At 36.9% G+C, this 20,408-nt stretch overlaps 1 protein-coding gene across 5 annotated transcripts in view; it reads left to right on the plus strand.

Annotated features, from left to right (window-relative positions):
• Nucleotides 1-20,408, plus strand: part of LOC114247164 (uncharacterized) — an 88,060-nt gene that overhangs the window by 7,139 nt on the left and 60,513 nt on the right. For all 5 annotated transcript variants that reach the window (XM_089740136.1, XM_089740137.1, XM_089740140.1 and 2 more), the window contains one exon: nucleotides 8,171-8,266. In XM_089740136.1, the coding sequence (XP_089596262.1) occupies nucleotides 8,171-8,266 (96 nt within the window). The remainder of the gene's footprint in view (nucleotides 1-8,170; nucleotides 8,267-20,408) is intronic.

Here is a 20,408-nt window from a genome sequence, read left to right on the forward strand (position 1 = left end):
AAAGATTCTCATCATTAACGCCCCCGCAACTGGTGTAGGGAGTCCAACACTCGTATAAATATTAGCCTATCCATTAAGTACGTGTATTTTCTACACGGATGCCAAGTTTCAAGTCAATCGGATGCATGGTTCAGTAGTTATAACGGAACATCCGTAAAAACCACCATAGATTTATATATTAGTATAGATTTAACTTTTTGTTTTTTTGTAAAGTTTTTGTTAGTGCCGAGAAGGATATAGGTATGTGTAGGTGTAATATAAAATGATAAGGCACCCTATTGGTTCTATTTTCTTATTTCCACATTGATCTGTAGTTTATATGGTTTCCTGAGCGAAATCACATATCGTTCTCCAAGCGCGCCGTGCCTGTTGTCTGATACGCATCTGTGACCCCGCCCATCAGATGGGCTGTAAGTTATCTTATCGTCTACTTTTTTCATCGCTGGTGTCACTTAACTGTCTCGGAGGAATTAAATTTTTTTTCATTCTAGCTGACAATTTATATATACTAGTAAACACCCAGTTATTGAAATTCGCCGGTAATCATTGCCACTTTTATTTAAACCCATTATACTCGAATATATTTTTCAAAATACGTTATTTTTGTGTTGTGACATAATTAAAATTCCGTAACTTAAACAAAAAAACCAAAGAAATCGATCGCCAACAGAAGAGAACGGAAAATGGTGCTCTTCGCAAATTTACATAGATATCATCCGGCCTTAGCCTCCTGACGAGCCATTAGAGAACTATGTTTATTTTTTTAGTCACTAGTATTGGCAATGAGCCACGATGGATTTGAGGCGTCTCTCATTAACAAAACATATAGCGGAGCGTACGTTACATACTCTGCTCTTTTAAGAGCTGCGGTTCATTATTAGTAAAAAAAAAAGAAATCTGTTGTTTAACATCTATGTACATTTTCCTCAAAGATTTTTGCAGTCCGATTGAGGATGTATGTTTCGGACAAAAATTCAAATTTAACGTTAAAGTTAATGACCTTTTGACGCGTCGTAAGTGACAGTTAAATTAAATAAAAAAACTGACTATTGATTTCCGGCAATTATTTGAATAGTTCTAATTAGTGTTAATAGTGTTTAGTGTTTCTGTCTGTGTGAGAGTTTAAACGATGTGATGCCAGATCGGAATCATTTGCATTTTTACAAGCGACGTGTGAGTATTAGATCATGATTATTGTGTAAATAAAATAAAAATGAGCAGGTGTGTACAGTAGATAGCGAAGTGGTCCGCCCGGCTCGGTACAAGAAAAAAAACACGAATCTTCTTCTTTGTCTCCACCTTATACCAGTAGATGAGGTCGGCAAATTTTTCTATTCCATTCTCTTCTATCATCCGTCATCTCAACACTCACACTCTCGTATCGTCATTCATACACTCTTAAAAACATTTAAAGAAAAAAACCATGAATATTATTAGTAGGGAAATCATAATGTTTGCGTGTTCGATTTTTATAATTATGCTATGATATTCTTGCCACGTGGTAACCGTTCACGAATGTGTGTTAAGTGTCTACGTTTTTTATACGTAAATGCGCAGGATATACAAAGAAAATTATTATGATTTTCATTGCTCACGAATATCAGATTGTCTTGCCGCCAAAGATTACGATGATGCTTATCATAATTTACGAGTATATATGAGATTAAATATCCCTGCCATATCTTTTCAACATTAGTTTGAGATATTATATATTAAGTAACTCTTATGTGAATATTCCTAGTTTAGTTTCATCATTATCCTGCCCTTCTCCCAGTCACCTGGGGTCGGCGCAACATGTTTTCTCCTTCCATACTCTTCTATCATATACCATTTCCTCGCTCACTCCCCTCTTACCCATATCGTCTTTCACGCAATCCATCCATTTCTTCTTAGGTCTACCTCTTCCTCTATATCCTTCCACATTCATAGTTAACATTCTCTTACCAACCTCATTTTCATTTCGTCTCATCACATGTCCATACCATCCCAAACGCACAGTTCTCAGCTTCTCTGTCACAGGTGCCACTTTCAGACTTCCTCTAAGATATTCACTCCGTATTCTATCCATTCTCGTTACTCCACACATCCATCGCAACATTCGCATCTCTGCTGCATATAATCGCCTTTCACCTGCCACTTTAGTTGTCCAATATAATTAACAAATTTGGACACAAAAAACGGTACACATTTAATGAATTAGTTTTTATTAAAAATGTTATTATACAGATATCGTTCGTAGCGATAGGGTTGAGGATGTTACAGTGACGAACTATCGACATTAGTTTGACATTATTATGATACAGTTCGCGGCGATAACCTATGTGCATCGCTCGCAGCTCGCGCGTATGATACCGTAGCTCTGGCAAGACACGAACAATCATAACAGACAAGCCACATTGTCGTATCTAATCAGTAAAGTTGTAAAAAACCGAGCGTATGAAGAAGGAGGCCTTTGTTGTTCTGATGATGTCAGTTTTCGTTAATATTTATTTCTTAAAACGAAGCAATTATTGATGGTTGTACTGTTGTGTGGTTATATATTCGTAGCAGTTTATTAAATACTATGATTGGTTTTTAATTCTATTCTACCGATTGACCGACGATACAACAAACACGGAACCAGGGTTTTAAACATTTTTTAAAAGGATTTTATTGTCGATGTTGCATCCTGCATCTAATTGAATCTAAAATCTTGAATCTAAGCGACGAAGGGCTTGATTTGCATGTTTGTATTTAGCATGGCAGTGGTTTAAGTTTTGTCACGCAGTTATGGGAAAAGCATTAAAACTTGCGAAGCTTACTACCTGGAGCCACTGCCTTCATCCACAGTGCGTTTCCAGAGATCTTTTTTGCCGCGTACCATTCGGCTTTGGAATGAGCTCCCCTCCACGGTGTTTCCGGAGCGCTATGACATGTCTTTCAAACGAGGTTTGTGTACTTAACGGTGGGCAGCGGCTTGGCTCTGCCCTTGGCGTTGCTGAAGTCCATGGGCGACGGTAACCACTCACCATCAGGTGGGCCGTTTGCTCGTCCGCACACAAGGGCAATATAAAAAAAATTTACATTTATTGATTAAGACATTCATCTCCAGCGACTGCACGCACGTGCAAAAATATGTTAAACATACAAGAATAATCGATTTTAATTTTAGTAAAGCTACAACATTAGAAGTCTGAAACCGCGGGGTCATCGCCATTTACAAATATTGTCAAAGTGTCTTTGGACGGGCGCCAATGATCTAGTGACATTTTTCGCGCGTATGACCTGATTTTTATTTCCACGCTGTCTCCCACATTAAAGATTATTTAGGTCAACGATCTCTTCTTATCCTCCAGATCTATCTATCTATCTATGTGTGATTTCCATACATAAAGACTGAAAGGTTTGGTTTCATTAAAGAGGTTGCGTTTTTATTGTTTATTCCATAGTCGCAATTGTGGATTTACGCATTTTTTTTATCTGCTATTTCCTTAGAAGTTCTTGAGGTTAGTCGAGTTTCACATGTATTCCTGTGAATATTCAGAGGGGTCACAAACAGCGTGGGTCGGGGAACGCGAGAATATGTCATATGGTTGCTCGTTGTCAAAATGTCAATGCGTACAGCACAATCAGGTCCTTAACGTATGTCCCTTCGTCAATATAAAGGTCGCTCTACCAGACGTCAATCAGCTCTTGGCCATGGAAAAGCGTTACGTTGCCCGATCAGGGTTGGAATCAGTGGAAGGATTAAATTAGACATGGTTTTACTTGTACGCATAGAAGGCTAGCAACAGCTATTCGAGATAACCTTGAAAAACCGTACAAAATATGTAAAATCCACTGAAGGTTTTATTTCTAAAAATGAATAAAAACTTTTTGCTTCATTAATCATTCAGCCTGTATTATTATAAAAAATTCGTTGCCACTGCAACTGTGCTGTCCTATTTAATATTTGGCAAGTGCACTGGACGCGGAAGTTGTTGCTCTGACCGTATAACTTGTAGCTTGTAGCGTCATGTGCGCGGGTAATTACTATGCTATTCTATTAGGTAGATCTCTTGGTATACCTTGGTATTTCTTCTCTTTCTTCTTCTTTGAAATCAAGATAGTAGTGGACATATCGTAGAAAATAAAAGTAGGGTGTGGATAATTATATTATTATTTTTAATTCCAATTTACTCACTATTTTTATTTTATTACTATTTTTATCACTATTTTTGTACACTATTTTTAATTCAAATTTATTAAAATTTATTTTCTATTTTTTAGTTGGATTTTCTATAAAAGCGTATTTTGTTAGTTTTTTTTAAACTATTATTTATTTTTCATTTTTAGTTGAATTTAAATTTTTTTATATTTTTAATGTAGAATTGTCATCGGTCCTTAATAAGTATACCAAATGTCGAGTTAATCCGATGTTTTGAAGGTAGTCAAAATCATGTTCAAAGATTCCGTTACCAACATACATACGTCTGAAGCTAATAAAAGCTTATTAATAAGAACCTCGTTTCAACTTTGAACTCTAAAATCCTAAAAAACTCTTGATCGGCTACAAACCCTGATCAATACGTCAGAATTCCGAGAAACGCTTCGCCCGTCATGTCTTGACAATTACATTTTTAGAACTGACTCAAAACTATTTCGGTTGATAAAAGTAGGTAAGTTTATAGAAGACAGCTCGAAGGCGTGTTATTTTTAATGTAGTCTGTCTGTGAATAAATAGATATAAAGACGTTCTTCAATGTCACATAAATTTGTTCTTTACACAATCCTTGACGCGATTTTTATTTTATTTTATAGAAACCAATCCTGATTTAACTTTCGTTGGTAGGTAAACTTTTACGAGAAGTTTTTCTGTTTTGGTCACAGATAGAAATTATGGTCTATTATATCTATTGGAGGTTCAGGTGTACTAAAGGGACCCCGCTTTCTAGGGAGGCCTAAGTACCGCTGGTCTGACGCTGTGGAAAGGGATCTACATGAACTCTAAGTGCCGGACTGGCAAGGTGTTGCGCTGCGATAAGATCAATGCAATATCTGAATAAATCCACCCTGCATACGATCGCCGGGATCCACTCCTGCCTTCGACTCCGGCACGACGGCCGCATGATAGGATTTTACCCCGGTTGGCAGGACAGCTTCCCGGGGCGGAGCTTAGTAGACACTCGGGTTCAGGTCCCCTACCGATCCTCCCTGTACCCCCGTCAGCAACGTTTGTTCTGCATGTTCCAAGTATCACCAAGACTCACCTCCGACAAGGAGGAGGAAAGGGAAGGAATAGAACTGGCTCTCCAACACACACGCCAAAACTCAGCTAGGCTATTTGGCGGCGGACTCTAGTCGGAGGGTAGTCACCAGTCAGTCGGACTAGGTCCTAACACCGATTGTATGTTCGACTCCCGTTTAGCACCACCCAGAGGTCACTTGTAGGGTATCACGAATTAAACTTACGGAATCGGGAAGCATCAACGTTCAAATCAAATCAGGGTCGTAGCGCCAGCTCAGTAGTGGTATTATATCAATTAGGTGGATTTTAAAAAACTAGGTACGGGAGCATTTGTTCAACTTAATCCGCTGTAAGGACGTGGTGTGTGTGAACAATGGGCTCAAAAATTATATCAAACTATTTTTTCTGGTTGGCACCAGTACACTGTACCTATAGCACTCCTATTTCTGAAGCAAAATTAACTATGTAGGTATTTTTTGTTCCATGTTATTGTTCAAGATAAGTATCCCATAGTTATCTAAGTGACACCGATTACCGAATAGCTTAAACAGATTTAAACATTAATAATAAAAATCTTTCACTGAGAAACATTTGCAATTAAAGTAATGAAGGTTCCAGTAAGTTCATTAGGAAATAATTAGGACAAATTATTATTATGTCGGTGATCCAGTGATAACACGCATGTACTCACTCCAATAGGAAGATCTTCAATACGAGCCTAGTCATTTATCTATTGTAATAGCTGTTTATGGATACTAAAAACATGTATGTTCCACTGGTGTTTTATTTATTTATTGCATAAACGCCACTGGACTGGCTGGACGGGCTCACAGTCCACCTGGTGTTAAGTGGTTACCGGAGCTCATAGACATTTACAATGTAAATGCCGCCACCCACCTTAAGATATGAGCTCTAAGGTCTCAGTATAGTTACAATGGCTGCCCCGCCCTTCAAACCGAAACGTATTACTGCTTCACGGCAGAAATAGGCAGCGCGGTGGCACCTACCCGTGCGGATTCAAGAGGTCCTACCACCAGTAATTACGCAAATTTATATTTGTGGGTTTAATTTTTATTACACGATGTTATTCCTTCACCGTGGAAGTCAATCTTGAACATTTGTTAAGTATGTGCATAATTAGAAAAATTGGTAACCGCCTGCGGGATTCGAACACTGATTAATTTACTGACTTATTTACACACATTATTAATACTTCACAAAAATAATGATTGATGCTTTATATATTCAAGGTCCCCATATTGGTGTCCGTCAGTCTATTGCGAATCTCTCTTTGGACTGAGCGAAATAAAAATAACAAGTCATTTGTTAATGATTTATCTTTTTCCATTGTCCGTAACTTGTTTATTTATGTAATTAGTTCATAAATAATAGCCGATAACGATGGGGTCAACAGTGCTTCTTGTGCGATATAACAACAGTACTGAATGTGTCACAGATGGATCATGTACTATTCGAAGTTAAATAGATATCAGTTTTGTGAAATTTTTTATAGTGATTTATCTAGATTGTGTGTTTCTGTGGTGGTCCAATGAATACGGTCGATTTATATGTAAGTTGATAATTTTACTTGATGCAAGTAAAACTCTTTCTAATGAAAAGTGTATTTGCCTTGGTACGATATGTTTTGATGTTAAGAAACCTTTATACATATGTGATATGTATTGTGTTTCCAAGACCTCAGGAGTGCTAAAATCCTGACTATTTAAAAGGGCTTACTTGTTTAAAATCCTTTTTGATTTGTGCTCTGCTCTTCTATTGGTGGTAGGACGCTTGTGAGTCCGCGCGGGTAGGTACCACCACCCTGCCTATTTCTGCCGTGAAGTAATAATGCGTTTCGGTTTGAAAGGCGGGACAGCCGTTGTAAATATAGTTGAGACCTTAGAACTTATATCTCAAGGTGGGTGGCGCATTTACTTCGTAGATGTCTATGGGCTCCAGTAACCACTTAACTCCAGATGGGCTGTGAGCTCGTCCACCCATTGAAGCAATAAAAAAAATATATATTACATATTATTTTATTTTATCTTTATTTATCTTATTATTTTATTTTATATTATTTTTATAAAATGTTGGCGGCTGGTTAACAATTTACTGCTAATGGCATGGGTGAAGGTTGCGTTTGGGATCTCATGCTGGACAACCAACAGTAAGCTTATCCCACTGATAGTCATCCATTATCGACAGCTCACACGTTTCTTAACGCACGTACTATCCTATATTGGACTGATTGTTTGGACCAATCACGTAAGAATTACAATTAAGTACGAATGCGGGGGTTTTGGACTTTCTAGTCGCACGGTTGGCAGTTTCTCAGAAATTTATTTGCGTTGTAAATGGATTGGGTTTTACGAGGTTTATGTGTAAGAGGCTTTCTCTACTATGAATAATATTAAAAATCAAAAATTAATAATAGTTTAAAAAAGCTAATAAAATACGCTTTTATAGAAAATCCAACTAAAAAATAGAATATAATGTAGTTATTCATAAAATATTTATATGGTATAACTACTTATACCATACACCCCACGCTTTTTTACGATAAAATCATTTTTTCTTACACTATTTTTAATTCAAATTTATTTTCTATTTTTTAGTTGGATTTTCTATAAAAGCGTATTTTGTTAGTTTTTTTAAACTATTATTTATTATTCATTTTTTAGTTGAATTTAAAAAATTAAAAATTTTTTTTTTCATTTTTTTTTTAAATTTCGAATTGTCATCGATCCTTAATGAGTACCAATACCAAATTTCGAGTTAATTCGACGTTTTGAAGGGGGTCAAAATCATGTTCAAAGATTCCGTTACAAACATACATAGATACGTCTGAAGCTAATAAAAGCGTACTAAAAAGGAGGAATATTTGAGGATATCCTCAAATGATAAATAATGTAAAATGGAACGAGCCTTCTGTACGTGTTTGACTTATTTTGTGATATGTCGCAGGTACTCCTGTCTGATCCTGACGCGGAGGTGTCGAGCTGGCCCTTGGAGCTGGTCGCACTCCGAGACAGGATACAAGGGGACAAGCAGGAGAAAGAGGTAAGGACATTTCTTTGAGTACCGGATTTTTGTCTCAAAATTATTTTTCTCTGTGTTTTTATAGTATTCTATGAATTCGTGTATGTCGATATATGTCCAAATGCCGTAGCCCAACGGTCGGGGAACTTTTTTAATTCTTACCCATAAATATTTTTGTGTAAGTTGATATTACCCCATGGCGAAGTACAAAAAAAAAACGAAATCGCTTCTTTAGAGCATCTTTCATATTATAGCCCCATGATAATTTGAAATCGCAACGATTCTAAAGAAGTTTCAGTTCAATATATACTTTTTACTCACAAAAATTTCATTTTCACCCCATTTGGGGTAATTTACCCCGGTTCCCCGACCGCTGCCGTAGTCGGACAAGAGACCACATAGGTGGACATACAACTGGTATTAATGTTTCTTAAGCCGAGTAGTGTCAATTACAGTCGTTCACGTGGCGCTATCATGTTGAACCATAAGTTCCTGTCATCGTAATCAGGCAAGCTAATACTACTAATACTACTTTATAATTCGGTTTTTCCGTCAAAACCAACCGTAATGTAGTTGTAGGTATATCAACTCGATTATACTTTACAGCGTACCAGAGGGACTAGTTAATGACGCTTGTTGTTGTTGTTGTAGTCCTAGGGTACCCCGCTGGTGCATAGGGCCCTCACAAGTTGTCTCCACTTTACTCTGTCTTGCGCCTGTTAATAACGCAATTTACCCTGTCTTGCGTCTTGTTAATGACGCAAGTAACATTAATCAAATTTGGTAATCTCGAAGAAAATTTAAGTAAAAAACAAAAGAATAACGATCGATCTATTCCCGTAGCTGTAGTCAAAACAATGATTCCATAAATAAAAAAAACAAATTTAGAAACGCTCATCAATAGAAAATTAGAACAGCGAAATGAATTGACTAATGTATATTATTATAAAATTGTAAGAGATGTGTGTCTGTATATTAACGCTATTTTATCTATTTAAATAAAACTTCAATATGTGTTTGAGATCGGACCTACGTGTATAATTTTTTCAACGTGGGTTAAGATTTGCATGAAAATTAAAAATGCGAAAGTTATCTAGAACAGTCATGTAAATAAATTTACTCGAAATTTCCACAAGACGTCTATCGGGTCAATCATTAATTTATAAATTTATAAGTTACCGTTTAAAAAATTGATCACTAAGCAGACACCAATGGAAAAGGAGATCCTTACGCGGAAGTGGCATTGGATTTGTCATATTTTGAGAAAGCCCGATACCCACCTATCAAAGAGAGCACTGACCTGGAAAGTGTCTGGCAAAAGGAAGAGAGGCCGCCCCAGAACAACTTTGCGTCGCTCGGTGGAGCAGGAGCTAGGGGTCTTGGGCATGACGCGGGAGGAGCTAGAACAGACTGCCCAAGACCGATGTAAATGGAAAAATTTGATTCGAGCCCTACACCCCAGCAGAGGGTAATAGGAAGGAATGATGATGATGATGTTTAAAAAATTCTGAACGGATTATTGAACGTAGAAAATTGTAAATTATAAATTCAGTCCAGTTTTGCACGATTTTGATATGTTTGTAATTAAAAATGGCATTCGAGTTCGGCATACCAAAGTCGAGCTATCTAAACCAAAGTCAAACCCATTAGTCACCATCTCATGAATTCCAAATGTAAGGCAAGGTAGGCAGCAACTTGGCTCTGCTCTTGCCATTGCTTAAGTCCATGGGCGACGGTAACCACTCACCATCGGGTGGGCCGTATACTCGTCTGCCTACAAGGGCAATAAAATAAAAAACGGCAAGTGGAACCACGGGTCACATCTAGTTAATAATAAAACTGTGTGTTTTTCGATAGAGCTTCTCCGAGACGCGCGTGCATGCGTGTGCATCTTTATGTCTGTGTGTGCGTCGTGGATATTTTGGTACACGTGAACAATCGTTGTCTAAAACAATGCTTTCGCAAGAATTCGTTAAATAGAAAAACTGTTTCTATAAGAGAGCTTCATTAGTCGGATGTCTTTGCTCAGCGTAGTCTTGTCGCTTACTATTTTCGAATAGTTCACGTTTGTGTGTGTGTACTCATCGTGAAATTTCTCGTAGTTTGCTCTTGTGTCAAAAACATTCCAAATTACAGCGTTCTCCTGTAATACGTACTGAATTATTTTTGCTGCTAAACGTTTCTTCTTTATGTTTCCCTGTCAATAGTAAGATTGCAACTTCAGCCTTATGTTTTGTTGTTTAGTTGGGTGGATGAACTCATGGCCCACCCGTTGTCCTACCCGTTCTATACCTATAGTCATCAAAAACGTAAATTGCCACGCCCTGACATGAGTTCTAAGCCTCAGTTTAGTAGAACAGTTGCCTCGTCCTTCAAACCGACATTACTGCTTCACGCTAGAAATAGGCACGTCGGTGCTACCTATTCTTGCTGGGTCACAAGACGCCTTATTATCAGCCATTACGCAAATTGTAATTTTTGTAGGTTTGATTCTTATTACAAGACTAGCGACCCGCCCTCGCTTCGCTTCGGAAACATTAAAACACACATGAAACAAAAAATAAAAAATAATAAAAAAATAAAAAAAAGCCTATGTTCATCAGGGACAATGTCGGCTTCTAATGGAAAAAGAATTTTTCAAATCGGTCCAGTAGTTTCGGAGCCTATTCGAAACAAACAAACAAACAAATCTTTCCTCTTTATAATATTAGTATAGATAGTATAGATGTTAATTCTTCAACGTGGAAGTCATTAATGAGTAGGTATATGTTTAATAAGTTAGTATCTTCTTAGAGAGATTGGTACCTGCCTTCGGGTTTTGAACACTGGTACCGTCGAAATTGCTTTATTCTTTAGTTATAAAAGTTATTGTTGAAGTTAAAAGTTTTATTCTTTAGTTAGACCATAGCCAAGAGGACAAATAAATCTATCCTGGATCAGCTTCGCATCCGAGTCAGGCTCTCAACAATCTGTTACCAGAGGATCCTCAGCTACTTCGGTCATATTGCCCGCCGACAGTCAGATAACTTGAACAAAGTGATTGTGACGGGCAAAGTAGAAGGAAAGAGACCCCGCCGCCGATTACCTAGCCGTTGGTGTGATCAAGTAACCGCTCTAACTGGGTTGCCAGTCGCAACCGCCATTCGAGCAGCTGAGGACCGGACGAGATGGAAACAGCTCACGAGACAGGCAACGGTCAAGTTTCAGGGACACGACCTTCAGCAATGAAGAAAGCGACGAAGAAGAAGAAGACCATAGCTTCCAGTATGACATATTCACATGATATGACGCAGCCGGTACGTTTTGGTGCCCAAGGACCACTCAAAAATGTACATTTCAAATTCACGGAATTAAATGTACCAATTGTTTTATGGTCAAATCTCGTTCTGTCTGAAAACAATAAATTGAATTCCAATAATATTTAAAAGCTATGCTCGTGCGATTATTTTTACACGCGAAAGCCACCGGATACCAAGTCTAACTAGTCACTGCTTGTAAATCTGCGACCAGCCGCAATAAATATTTAAGTCTGTACCGTCTCCGTACACTATAAATACTGCCCACCCTCGGATTCCCTTCAAATGACTGGTGCATGGCGTGTACTTGTTTATTTAAATAGCTCTTGGTTGTCATGGAGATTTTTTTGCCTACGCTACTCTTGGTATTACTGCACTGATCACATTGTAGTGGACATAGTGTTGTTTTACTGTTATGAGATGTGTTGCAAATATTTCTGTAGTAATCATCGCTCATCTCTGTTTGGCTAGTCATCGTTCTCGTCGAACCCGTCGCTTGCGACGAAGGCCTCGGCGAGTAAATTAACCCACAGAGACAGCCCACTGAGTTTCTCGCCGGATCTTCTCAGTGGGTCGCGTTTTCGATCCGATGGTAGATTCTGCGAAGCACTGCTCTTGCTAGGGTTAGTGCTAGCAACGTCGTCAGATTGGAGCCCCATGAGCTCATCTACTAGTTAAGACTACGCTGAAATGGTCTCTCAAGACCATCAGCTTAGGTTGGAAAGAAAATCTGCTTGGGCAGAACAATCGTTTAGGGAATTCACTCTGTGTTATCATTGGCTTCCGGTACGTAGTTTATAAAGAAAATTAATAAGAAATATATTTAAATTACCTGAACCCGAAAATGGGTCGCGTGGACATTCAAAAATAAATTTCTAGAATTTTCGATAAGTAGGATTTTTAGTTTACTTTTGTACTGGGTATACAGATGACCAAACAATTGTGGTAATAACTTAATAAAAAAATATTGTTCACCGATCTACAGCCTCTACAGGTGTTAATTAGTTACCGGAGGCCATTGAAATCATGCCGTGAATAGAAATAAATAGAAAAGCAAATTCATTAAATAAATAAAGCAACACACACAGACATCGAACTTAAACTTTTCACCATATTTTTGTTCAGCATCACTCCTTCGCATTTAGTCAATTTCAGAGCCCATAATGCCTATAAAAAGCAGTGTCCCAAAAATTGTGAAATTAAAGGTTGTAATAGCATTAGCAGCAGGCTATCTTCTATCTTCTTCTTCTATATATATAAAAATGAATTGCTGTTCGTTAGTCTCGCTAAAACTCGAGAACGGCTGGACCGATTTGGCTAAGTTTGGTCTTGAATTATTCGTGGAAGTCCAGAGAAGGTTTAAAAGGTCAAAAAATATGAAAATGCTCGGAATTATATAAAACAAACGGTTTTTATTTTCCCTTTGATGTGTCTCCCGTCGGACGGATTCCTTTTGTTTGTTTTAAGTTTATTTTATACAAAAGTTTAGGTCTTCTATTTATGGATTGATGCACTACGGAGTCTGCCGGGTCAGCTAGTATAATATAATTATGAAACAGATCAAAATAAAATTTTCTTCAGTGAACAGATTTGGTCTAGGTATAATTACATTGCAGTGGGTACAAAATACTCTAAAGATTTGATCAGTGTTAAAAACACGCTTAAAATTCCGACTGTAGGAAATACAAACATTGTTAAACATGAAATATTTATGACATAGACGCATCCGATCATATTACATATTATTTTTATGAATGAACTGAACGCAGCGACACCTACGTCACATTAAATCAATAATATTCCCTTGGTAAGACATAAAATATCAAATTCTGAAGATATTCTACCTCAATAACAATGAGATGTTGTTCGTTGGACTTAGAAAGATGCGACTGTTTTTGACACGTTTATTGCCATGTAGGTCACTGGTGCCCTACGCGACGCGCTGATGTAATTATGTCAATTTCTTTTACTAAGGCGCCGGAATATGTACTAGAATCTGGAAAAGACGAATCCGAATATACTGAGAATGAATCTATTTATAAGAGACCTAAAAGACTAAAATATACATTAACAAACAAAAGAAGGCAAAGTTAAGCAATCTAGGCGCTTAGTAACAGTGTCTACCCGTGCAAGCTTGTAAAATGTATTATCACTAGTAATTATGCAAATTATGGTGTTTAGGGGTATAATTTTTGATTAATCGGTGTTAATCCTTCAACGTGGAAGTAATTCGTGAACGTGTATTACGTATTTTTTTAGTACAAAAATTGGTACCTGCTCGCGGTATTCGAACATTGACACAGTCGCATCGTTCGATACGAATGCACCGAGCGTGTTATCTTTTAGGCCACGACGACTTCAAATCAATTTAATGTAACGGTAGGTATAACTGAATTTATTCAACCTAAAATGGAGGCACCATCTCTGTATATGCTTAAGATATCCAATTTAATTAATATACAACTTTAGATGTGTACAAAATTTTTGTATATACCTGTATCCATGTAAAGTAATTTGTGCCAAGTCTGTTTCTTACTAGAACCTTATCTTTGGACCCATTAATACCCATGCAATAAATTGTATACTCTCTATATCACGCACATACTTCGCTAACAAAATAAATTATAACCCTTCAGCTTTGTCGTAGTGTCGTAAAGTAACGAATGAAATCTATCATAAATCTATTTTCAAAATAGGTTTAGATCGAACACACATATTTATGTTATCTACCAGGAAATTCGTCTGGAATGCAACTCACGCTAGTTTTGACTTGCACCCATAAAATTGAGTTTATATTGCTACTAAGACACAAGCGAGCTTTAATATTTACTTACCTATATACATTTTCGTATTTGATAATTATCTGGAGTATGGAGGTATTCCTATGACTTCTCCCATCTTAAAACTTTTTTTGAATAAAAAAATTACAGTTACGATAATGAATTTATTAATTTTATCTAATAGTCAATTTATACTCTAATAAATAAATACCTGAATCAAATGTGAATTACAAGCTAAATCAAATTGGCTCTAACAATCTTCTTCTTCTTCTTCTTCTCTATATGTAAAAATGAATTGCTGTTCGTGAGTCTCGCTAAATCTCGAGAACGGCTGGACCGATTTGGCTAATTTTGCTCTTGAATTATTCGTGGAAGTCCAGGGAAGGTTTAAAAGGTGAGAAAATATAAAAAAACTCGGAATTATATAAAACAATTTTGTTCTTCCTTTGATGTGTCCCCTTGATGTGTCTTTTATTTATCGATTGAGGCACTACGAAGTCTGCCGGGTCAGCTAGTGTATATATACAAATTGAGAATATTTCAGAAAAATATTGAAGTTTATTTGCAGAACATTTCTGGTGCACTCCGCTATTTAGCGTCCGTTAAATTTGCAGATAAACGGAACAATAGTTATTTTGATTCACTAAGTCTGAAACTATAGTATATCTTGTGAACTGAAATTGGACTACTGATGTAATTTAAAACCCAAGGAAAAGTCACGTACATAGTTCTTGAATACCGTGCATCGCTGTCAATTCGACCAGTGCAAATACAACAGCTAATTGAACTAATAGCGCATCAGTCGATTATAAAAGCTTCGGTGTGTGTTTTTATGAGATAATAAACAGATTGTATTGTAAGTTTAAAATGTAAGCTCACGCATCTACAATGGCACAATTTAACAGGGATTGGCGGAAGTCAAGATTGTTTATTGACTTTAGCCTGTCGTTGTCAAGGTTCATGAAAGACGGTCTTTTGTGATTCATATATGAATTGACTAAATAGATATTTTCCAAACAATTATGCTCAGAGAATTGACAGTGATCAGACATTTAAAAGGGGACACTGTGTTCGTATTTTGTAGAAAATTAATAGAAACAGTTTCAAAGCTATAATATGAATTTCATTTACCAATCGTTTTTGCGAGTAGTGATTCGGCTTTTTTTTTTAGAGGGTTGGACGAGCTCAGAGCCCTTCTGGTGTTAAGGGTTACTAGAGCCCATAGACATCTACAACGTAAATGCGCCACCCACCTTGAGATATAAACGTTCTAATTACGCAAGTTATAATTTTGCTGGTTTGATTTTTATTACACGATGTTATTCCTTCACCGTAGAAGTCAATCTATGGTGATAAGGTTTCATCTTACATTTATTTTACGAACCACTCGACTTCGAAAACTGTGAAACACTCGGAAAAAGGGTTAAGCGCAAATAATTAAATTAAAAACGAAATTAAGTCATAAAGAGTATCTAATTTAAAAAAAAATGCACACAGCTCAACCCTATGAGGTAAAATATGTATGAGCTTTTGGAGATAAGCGGTTACTCTTCAAAAGCTTGATAATAAGTGACGCAACAGCCATTAGCAAACTATCGAGCAGCAACAACAGAAGGTGCGCCAGATGTACCCGTTTTAGCTTAATGTAAGTATCACGAAACTTATATAAATGAAGAAGTGTTCATATTAATAGAGTAAACTGGACCAGTGTTCAGATTTGATTAGTTAAATTGTATAATACGAGACAGTGCCGTCAATAAACACATGCGTTTACATAATTAATTAGGGTAATCTTTAAGTATTGATCATTTTACAAAAATACATTCTTTCGGATATATTTTTTTTTCGTTCGGGTGAACGCTACACGATATATATAATGAAATACGTACTTAACAAAATTAAATGGTCACGATTGACCTCCACGGTGAAGGAATAACATCGTGTTATCAAAATTAAACCCGCAAAATTATAATTCGAGTAATTACGTCTGGTAGAACGTCTTGCGAGTCCGTACGGGTAGGTACCACCACCCCGCCTATTTCTACCGTGAAGCAGTAATACGTTTCGGTTTGAAAGGCGGGGCAGCCGTTGTAACTATACTTGAGACCTTAGAACTCATATCTCAAGGAACGTGACTGCATTTATGTTGTAGATGTCTATGGGCTCCAGTTATCACTTAACACCATGCGGGCCGTGAGCTCGTCCACCCACATAAGCAATAAAAAAAACAATTGAGCAGCTCAAGGGCTTCGCGGTAGAAATACGCAAGGCGATGCTACTCGCGTGAACTTCAAGCCACTTGACCAGAACTGTACTTGTTTTAATGTAACTAGTGGTCCCGCAGTGGTCGAAATTCGACTATAATTACACTGTTATAATTACACTATAATATTTTGTACACTATTATGATTCTATTGTCAAAGACTATTATACTTCTATAATCACAAATTTCGCCAAGTGTACACTATAGAAAAAAGTTAATAAAGACAAACAATATTTAAGCTATTCTTAATTTCACCACACTATAAGCAATAAGAAAAGTTTGACAATAAATAAATAGTGTACATGCGTGTGTGTGTCAAATACATGATAGTGTGTGTAATGTTTTTATTTATTGATTTAATGTATTTCTCATGCATAATTGAAAAAAAAAACAACTTTGTACACTCCTCTACATCTATACTAATAATATTATAAAGAGGAAAGATTTGTTTGTTTGTTTGTTTCGAATAGGCTCCGAAACTACTGGACCGATTTGAAAAATTCTTTTTCCATTAGAAGCCGACATTGTCCCTGATGAACATAGGCTACTTTTTTAATTTTTATTTTTTTTATTTTTTTGGTTTCATGTGTGTTTTAATGTTTCCGAAGCGAAGCGAGGGCGGGTCGCTAGTTCTCTATAAGTGTGGAAAATTTCATACTCCTCCGTCCGCGCAATTTTCGTAAAACGGGCACAAAGTTTTTGCTTCACGTATTAATATATAGATATATAAATGTCAAACATCAAATGGAAATTTCTGAAAAAACTTTTAACGATGTTTACGCGTAGCAAGATGCAATTCTGTTGGCAAGATCACTGACCGTTGTCTGTGCGTCGCCGCCGCCGCCGTGCTTCCGTGTGCCTTTAACTAGAGCAATTAATCTACGTTTACGGTCGGTTTGAACGTGTTAACTGTGCTGAGTCTGTAATACTATACACGTTCAAGCTTGGTTTTTTTTTTTATTGCCCTTCTAGGCAGACGAGCATACGGCCCACCTGATGGTGAGTGGTTACCGTCGCCCGTGGACTTCAGCAATGCCAGGAGCAGAGCCAAGCCGCTGCCTACCGAAAATTTACATTTGTTTTTTAATGCATTAGATGAGTGGACCAGCTAACGACCTGCTCGGAGTTGGGGTGCTCTGAACCCATAGATATCATTAAGTGAAGCCGTCACCGGTCTTGAGCGTGTTAACTGTGCAGAGTCTGTAATACTATACACGTTCAAGCCTGCTAATTTACATTTGTTTTTTAATGCATTAGATGAGTGGACCAGCTAACGACCCACTCGGAGTTGGGTTGCTTGGAACCCATAGATATCATTAAGTTAAGCCGTCATCGGTCTTGAGGCACAGGTTGAATGAGTTGCTAAAGGATAACACGTGTTGTATATCGTGCGATGTTACTATGCCGATGTTAAAATTCCACTGGCGGGTACCAATTTTTCAAATGAAATACGTTATTTAATGCCTCTTCACGAGTGACTTCCACGGTAAAAGACTACCAATCAAACACGCAAAACTTAAAAGCGGGTGTCTGGTGATCTTGTTAACCCGTCTGTGTGACTAAAAGTCATTCAGCCAAACTCGTGCATCAGAATTAAAATTGACAAGTTATGTCTTACAGCATAAGAAAAAATACCGAAAAATCTCTTATTTGACAAATGTTACATACATGATTAATTAAAACCTCCTTGCCAATATTGATATCGGGACGAGCAAAACCTAAATAATTTATTTGATACTGCGTTGTGCTTGGTACTAAACAAAATACTTTATCGTCTTGGACTATTCTATATATACAAACTTTGACAAACACTAGACTGATTTTGCGTAACAATGTGAAGATTGCAAAAATACACAGACAGAAACAAATACTTATATAGATAGAAAAGTATAGCTCATTATGAAACAAAGACATACTGCATATTATGTTACTCTAACGGAAGCGATAAGAACAGTTCGCTCTTGTGTATGAAATGCCAATGGAAAGGGTGAAGCTATCTATAAAATAACTGCAATAAGTTTTTTTTTCATAGTTGTCTTTCTTGTTCCAAATAGATTTTTCGTTTTTCGAATATTTAAATTTTTATAGATTAAATTTCAACATACATCATCTCAGAGCTAATTTCACCATAGTAACCAGTTGTTTTGATTCGATTCTCGATTAGGAGTAAATATGTTCATATAATATACATATGTTAGGTCTCTACCTACGAAACTGTCTTTTAGTATATTTAATGTTAAAGACATTCTTTAACATTTTTTATTTATTTTTATTTTAATGCAATATACATGCATTCTCTGCCAGCGCCTTGGTAACTCTTAAAGGCCCTTTTTAAAGAAGTCAGGTATCCGGTAACCAACCAAGTCTTCAAAGGTATTTTGTACTGTCTGTCGGTTATTCAATTCTTACCCTGGCAAGAATTTGTTGAAACTTTGAAAAAGTAGAAGTCTGTCGGCGCATGGTCTGGTAAGTACCGTGGATGATGCAAAATTTCCAATCCTAGCTCTTGTAGATTAGAGACCGTCTGCTGTGACCGTCTCGTACGTAGTCGAGCGTTGCTGTGTAGGAACAGCGGGGAGGAGCGATTAACCAAAGCTGGCTGGTCGCGAGCTTTTCCATCTTTGTGTCCACTTCCTCGTAGTTCCTCACTAGGTAAAAGCTGTGATTAACTATTCCGGCACTAAACCACCAAACAGTGACCATGACTTTGTAGGAGTAAGTTTTCGTTTGGGGCATTGTTTCGCTGAACCTCGATCTAACATGCATGATGACTGTTTACGATTATCAAAAATAATCTATTTTTCATTACAAGTAGCAATGCGGTTCAAAATCCCTTTGTTTTTGTGTCTGTCAAGACATACCTTAAAGCGTTTGTCGCGCTGGCGATTATTTGGTGCTAATGTTGAAAACCACTGCCAACTCATCGGTAGATTGAGTATCGTTAGCTTCCACTGTCGTCTTTAATTCGTCTTTGTTGACTTTAGTTTTCGGGCGATCACAGGGCTCATTTTTAAATCAATATTTCCATATTAGAAGCACCGAACCAATTGCGAGTCGTCTGTTCTAATTTTTTTTATTGCCCTTGTAGGCAGACGAGCATACGGGCCATCTGATGGTGGGTTGTTACCGTCGCCCATGCACTTCAGCAATGCCAGGAGTAGAGCCAAGCCGCTGAATACCAAAGCAGCGGTTCGTTGTTCGTTTGTAGTGTTCACTCCGCACACGTCATTAATGTTGTGAGCTGTTTGTGCGGCATTGCTGTCGCGACGGAACTGTGTATTCCATCACTACTCATATTTTTATAGTGTCCATATTGATTAAATACATACAAATGTAGTGAAAACAAAATACTAATTAATAAACAAATAATTGAATTTGAAAATACATATTATATTTAAAAATAAAATACATTTGAATTTAGTATTTATCGCCAGCCCTACATAAATTATGTTTCAAATGTACAGTTTTGTAAAACGGTAACTTCATAGGCAAATACCTATTATTTGTTTTTGAACTTTTAATTTGCTTAATATTTAAGTACATATATTTATTTTTACTAGTTTACCCATTTAAACAAGCAAATAGCTTAAACGCAACAGTCGACCATGCTAAAAACAATCCAAACATAAAAACATTGAACGCTTGTCTTCATCTACTACCCATAAAGCTAATACAAATATATTTTTTATTTAAAATAATCTATAAATAAAAAAACTAAATTTGCCGATGAATATAATTCTTTTCTCCAACAGCAGTATATTCTATGACAGTAGTAATGAATACATATTTTGTAGTGCGGTCGAAAAGATTAGTGTTATTTCAAT

Source organism: Bombyx mandarina, chromosome 03 (genome assembly GCF_030267445.1).
Source record: "Bombyx mandarina strain Sakado chromosome 03, ASM3026744v2".
NCBI classification, from domain to species: Eukaryota; Metazoa; Arthropoda; class Insecta; order Lepidoptera; family Bombycidae; genus Bombyx; species Bombyx mandarina.